This window comes from Azolla caroliniana, unplaced genomic scaffold, assembly GCF_043228905.1.
Source record: "Azolla caroliniana isolate FFs.n. ecotype wild unplaced genomic scaffold, voAzoCaro1.0.p SCAF_7, whole genome shotgun sequence".
NCBI lineage: Eukaryota > Viridiplantae > Streptophyta > Polypodiopsida > Salviniales > Salviniaceae > Azolla > Azolla caroliniana.
Window position 1 is genome coordinate 21,338,338 of NW_028230442.1, and position 6,112 is coordinate 21,344,449.

At 35.4% G+C, this 6,112-nt stretch overlaps 1 protein-coding gene across 1 annotated transcript; it reads right to left on the reverse strand.

The window, feature by feature from the left end:
• Positions 1 to 669: 669 nt before the first annotated feature.
• On the reverse strand, positions 670 to 6,112 carry LOC147862302 (abscisic acid 8'-hydroxylase 3-like). Its single transcript, XM_087322333.1, has 9 exons — positions 5,711 to 6,112; positions 5,044 to 5,389; positions 4,168 to 4,317; positions 3,718 to 3,960; positions 2,216 to 2,305; positions 1,670 to 1,748; positions 1,488 to 1,594; positions 1,287 to 1,405; positions 670 to 1,185 (listed from the first exon to the last, which is right to left on the reverse strand). The coding sequence occupies exons 1-9, from the start codon at positions 5,926 to 5,928 to the stop codon at positions 1,095 to 1,097; spliced, it is 1,443 nt and encodes a 480-aa protein (XP_087178459.1). The 5' UTR covers positions 5,929 to 6,112; the 3' UTR covers positions 670 to 1,094.

The following is a 6,112-nucleotide window of genomic DNA, read 5'->3' on the forward strand; positions in this document are numbered from 1 at the left end:
AAACGGTTTTTTCTCAGACAAAACATAAGGGTTTTGAATGTATTTTCTAATTGAATATGATTTAACATACATCCATTCAAACACCACATATTCATATAAAAAAAGACTCAAGCACATACATACACATTTATGTGTGACTCCCTCATTTGAATCTACACTCACATATACATATATATTATGTTTCCATGACAAATAATTACTATGGATATACATCAACATGCAAATATGCCCCTTAGCATTGGTCTTTACATTCCTATGAACATTTATTGATATTATATTGGTGAGTGATGGTGCAACAAGTAATCCCCACTATTCTACACTCAAAAAATTGACATGGTAATGAAGACATCATCAATTGTAAGGATATCGAGTCATGTAAATTTGACTGATGGAATACTTCATATTTTAAGAATGCATGTATTCATCGAGTTACACTTAAAAAGTATCACAATATTGAGCTGAAAAGTATCATATATAATGGTGTCTAGCTTCCCCATATGTCACAATATTGAGCTGAAAAGTATCATATATAATGTTTTCGGCATCCCCATATGTCACATTGAATATGGAGAAAGTTGTCAAGATTGTTTAAACAAATTGTCAAATAACACGAAAAGAAGAACATACTTTAGTTGACATGAATACGACCATGCACATTGGTATCTTAGATTAATTTAAAATGTTTCCCATAAAGCTCCTCATAAAATAAAGAATTACAACTTCAAAATAAAACACTATTTACATGTGAAAGTCTAAAGATGATATATTATAATGCTATGGAGCTTAGTTGTTAAACGTTTTGTATCAATGTAAGGATAAGACGGGCCTCAAAAGCTCCTATATTGTTTAGTATAATTACAATGGTGGATTGTACTACGATTGTGAATTGTACTACAATTGTGAACTAGTACAAAATGAGCAAAAGTACCATAAGTTGAACTGGCCATTTTGGTCAATAAATGGTAGTGCTCGAAGACTACAAGCTCATTTCTCATAATGCTACACGCTTATTTGTCATGATAAATACCAATTTTGCTCTCTTCTTCTCTGATTGTTGGAAATGAAAGGTAAATTGTCTACGATGTTTGACATATTCACTTTCTTTCAACTCTGATAGGTAAGCCTTCTCGAGGAACTTGGAAGGGGCTATATTGTACACCATTTTTGAACTCATGTAATTCCCATCTGCAATTATGTTGTCCTTTTAGCTTGATTGTAATGCAATAATATTTGTATTTATTTGATGTTAATCATTTTAGCTTGAATGAAAATTGATCGAGGCACACCTAAATTTAGTTGTAAGATGGTGAATGAAAATAAGGATTTCAAGTTTAGCTAGCTCATTCCCCGGGCATGCATGTGCACCATTCCCGAAGGGCAAGAATGTGTTTGGCTTTGGAGGAACCTAGACATGATATAAAAGTGTGATGAATACAATAGCTTTACGTTAAGTAGTCTTATTTCTAGAATAATGTTGACTATCATACCTCAAATCTTGACGGATCAAACTTTTGGGGTTCTGGAAAGAGCTCCGGGCTATGATGAATATTTCTAAAGAGAGGTAACACTTTCCAACCTTTGGGAATAAAGTAGCCTAATGGAAAAGAAAGTTTCACATTTATTGTCAAGAAGTGATAAAAATTTTGATCTTTAAAGTTTCAGTTCACACCATTATATTCAACATCCTGAACAGCTTCGCGGAATGTAAATGAAAGAACGGTTGCCATTCTAAGCGTCTCTTGGATGACCTACATTAACAACAATGTGTAGATGTTTATTATTGTCACTATAACAAGTGCAACCCCAAATTTTGGTAGCGATTTGAAATACATCTCATGGATGTTATTCTTCTAATATTCTCTTTACAACCAAACATGTGAACACCATTTAGTGTATGAGCAACAAGCATAGAAAATGAACTTTCATTCTTTACTATAATTTTATTAAAGAATCATATGAAATGACAAAATGTAACCAATTAAAGGAACCCGGCTTTTATAAACCAGTCCTCCATGAAAATCAAGTTTATTCAATATGTAAGGGGTTCAAAATGATCTCTTGCTACTAAAATTTTATTGTAGTTTTTTAATAGGAATGACATATTTTAAAGAGTTTAAATTATGACAACATTATCATATGGGTCAGCATTTGAATACAATTTAATATGCAACTAAATAAAAAACATATTAACACAACTAAAAACATTTGAACCCACCCGCATTGTCAAAGGCATGTTCCTTGTGTCTTTCCATGTGAGTCCCTCCTGGTCCTGGCTTTTTTTTACTCTAATCATTTCTTGCTCAGCCTAACATATTAAAAATGTAGCAAATCTTGATGTCAAATTGGTGGTTTCATTGATTAAGAATCTCTAAGGGCATCAAAAAGAAAATTCATGCAAAAACTAACTATATAAACATGGAGAAGACTCATCATGATTTTATATGCATGAATAAATAGTAGACCTTGTACGATAACCTTGATACGAGAACACATTGTGATGGTTTTTTTTGTTTCTTTTTCTTCATGTCATAGTTGTGAATTGAGAGAGAGAGATGCACACTCTCTTTTGCAATTCAAACAAGGTGGTATGATTGCACAAATGATATGGTGTGGAAAAAGGATATAAGTATTACAGAGACTTTGCTAGAATATAATAGAGAGAGAGAGAGAGAGAGAGAATAATTGAGTTGATTGTGTTACTGATGGGACCATGTTAAGAGATCAAGGGGACCACATTAAGGTTATCAAAAGTTGACACAACACCACAAGGACGAAGAAAGACTTTTGTGGGCTATTGACATGTGGATCACAAACTTTATGTCATTGCTACGTGGTGCTTGATAGAATGACCAAGTTTATGGGTTGTTGACCTATGGTTCTCAAACTTCATATCATTTTTGTCTTATCAATGAGGTGGTGCTTGATAGAGTGACCAAGTGTATGGGTTGTTGACCTATGGTTCTCAAACTTTATATCATTGCTAAAATATAAAATATGTGGTGTCACAACGGAGAGGATCTTGATAGAGTGACCCAATTTTGGGGTTGTTGACCTATTCTTCTCAAACATTATATTATTATTAAACCTACTAGGTTGTGCTATAATGGAGAGCATCTTCATATAGGGACCAAATCAATGGGCGATTGACCCATGCCGCCTCTCATACTTGATATCATTATTAGTCAAACAAACCAAGTCTAATTTTATATTAACTGGTGTGAAGAGTTAAAAAAACATCAATGAGGTAAATCCATAATGGAGAGAACATCCTAAACGTACTCAATAATGATTGGTAGAAGAAGATGAATGTCTAATTTAGCAAACACATATGGGACCAACGAAAACTCTAGTGTGTGGAGCTTACAAGTGATTGTGGATGCACAAAAAGTTTACTAATAAGCATTGCAATCAAGAGTCACATTGTCATTGGGCAAAACTTGTCCAACAGATAGGATCATGGCTAAAATAGTAGGGAAAGTAAGGTGCAATATGATCATATCCTAAGCAACCAACTAGAGTGTGACTCAAATCACAAAGTAACATGCATAATCAATGGATGAGATTCATCTTTGGGGCCCTAGCACTTTGTTTCACATCGAAGAGACGACAACCATTTGATATTAGACTAGAGAGTGGGAATTGTATTCCTTCAGCACGAGAGAGAGAGAGAGAGAGAGAGAGAGAGAGAGAGAGAGAGAGAGAGAGAGAGAATTTTACAATGACAGAATCAAGGAGGGCATCTGAACTAGTCTTGAGGAACTTAATGACCCAAGTGAGGACACTAGCTGTGGTGTCTCGCGAAGCGAAGATCATGCCAATGATGTTGTCAACAATTTCATATGGTCTCAACCCTTGCCCACCCTCATCCTCCATCATCTTCTCCAATAGACCCCCACCTCTTCCATCCCTCCTCCTCCTCTTTATCACCTCTTCTATACTCTTGTTTAAATGCCTTCTTGCCTACAAAACCAAAGTATAAAATAGATACATACAACAATTAAATACACCAGTTTCAGACATGTGTGAAATCGACATTAACTAACAACTTTTTTTTTGTTTACATACCTGTATGTAAGGTAAAACGATATTAAGTGTATGTTACAATGATGCTTATGAAATATCCAACAAAACGTCCTACAAAAGAAATTCTTTGATTCTAATAGTTACCTTCATTGCCTTATTAAATTTGGTCCCAGGTATATCAATTGGCATACAATTGTATCCTTCCTCTAATGTTGTATAAGCTTTATTAAAATCCTCTATATCCAGGCACTCCTCCTCACCAAAGATTAGGAGGATACCAACTTTGAAAGTGAACTACATCATGTCAAGGGAAAATGTTAATAAGTCCTGGAGTAGACAACACACAAAAGCACGAAACCAAGATTAAAATAAGCTATATTATACATAAGTTAAGAAGCTTGTAAGCTTAGCCAATGCACATAAGCACATCTAGAATATTATAGAAATACTTCAAAATAAGTTAGTATCCTAATGCATGACAAGCATAATGAACATAAAGGAATTGACCAAAGGACAACCTAAAGAAGAACACTCACATACACACTTGCAACTCGAAATGCATTATTTGTAGAGTTTTGGGCAATTAGCTTCCAACTCATATTGTTTATTTACAATTTCGCTCCCACAATTTCCTTATGATGAGCTTGCCATGGCCTATTTTTTGAATGTCCCTAATCTTACATGCTATAAACATTCTTTGTGGGGCTATTACCTCTTGTTGAGGTATTTCAACAATAATATATTTCGTTGCTAAAAAGTGCATGTGTACAATACTAATAAAATAATGCACTACAAAAGGAAGTGTTTATAATGGATTGTTAAAATGTGTGATTGTCTCCACAAGTAGGAAACCTCAATGTGCGGCAATTTACAACATGTGAGATTAGGAACATTAGAAAAATAGGACATAAGCACCAATGTAATGAGAGACACGACAAGCACAAACAAATAAGTTAGATACAAAAAAAACACATGCATAAATGCATGCATACATTCAGACATACGAACATATGTGTATACCTTCTTTATTTCCATGAAAGTGTTGATGATCTTGGCACCATGCAATTGATTGCCTTGATCGTCATCGACCCAAGATTCCAAGGTGGCAATGGAGAGTTGTTCAATGGCAGGCACGACATGTCGGATGGAGTCTGGGAGGAATGACGCCAAGACAAGTTTCCTGAGCTTGGCATGATAGGGGCCATCATGGAAGAAAAAGGCATGGGGACCAATCATCCTTTGCTTGCTAGATGGGAATGTGGGCTTGAAAAGATGGGCCTGGGATAATACAAACTTTACTCCTTGAGGGTTTGCAATCATCACACATGGGCACCCAAGTATATGTGACTTGAACACCTCTCCATATCTACATATACATATTATGTTTGCATAATCAAGCAATCCATCCGTCAATAAATACCCAAGTGAAATAAAACCAAAAATTGTCTAGGTAAAAAAAGATGCACATTAAACAAAATTGTGAGCATGTATACATATATAGCTAGATTAGCTAAAAATGCAAATTTGGGTATTCAACAAATTACAATTTGCATGTATGTATGTAGGGGTTTGTGTTTGTATGAATGTATATAGCCATGTGTGTGTGTGTATGTATTCATATTCATATGTAGACATTTGTATTGTATGTATGTATCAGTATAGGGGTGGGTGGGTGTGTGTGTCTTACCTCCTCTGTTTGGAAGCAAAGAAGGAATTAGGGTTTTGGGAGTAGAGGAGAAGAGTCTCTCCGATGTAGGGCCAGCCCATGGATCCAGGAGGGAGGTTGTGAGAGTGAGAGAAGAAGAAGAAGAAGAGATGGTGAAGGAGGAGGCAAGCCATGGCAAAGATGAGCAAGCCCAGAACAGGGGAAGAGAAGAGGAAGAAGAGGAGGACATCAGGAGACATTATAGTATTAGTGATGATTCAAACACCCAACCCAATGTAAAAAAAAAAAAGCCAGAAATTGGCTAGTTTGATCCAATCCCCAAAAAAAACAAGAGAACAAAGGAGAGATTTATATGATCATATTTGGAGAGATATTTGGAGCACAAAGGAGAGAGGAAGGATTCAGAAGAGGAGGAGAAGAGAG

Coding starts and splice junctions, on each gene's coding strand:
- LOC147862302 (XM_087322333.1), bottom strand. CDS start 5,928: ATGTCTCCTGATGTCCTCCTCTTCTTCCTCTTCTCTTCCCCTGTTCTG. Junction 5,390..5,710: donor TTTGCTTCCAAACAGAGGAG/GTAAGACACACA, acceptor ATGTATATGTAG/ATATGGAGAGGTGTTCAAGT. Junction 3,961..4,167: donor AATTTAATAAGGCAATGAAG/GTAACTATTAGA, acceptor TTGGTTTTGTAG/GCAAGAAGGCATTTAAACAA.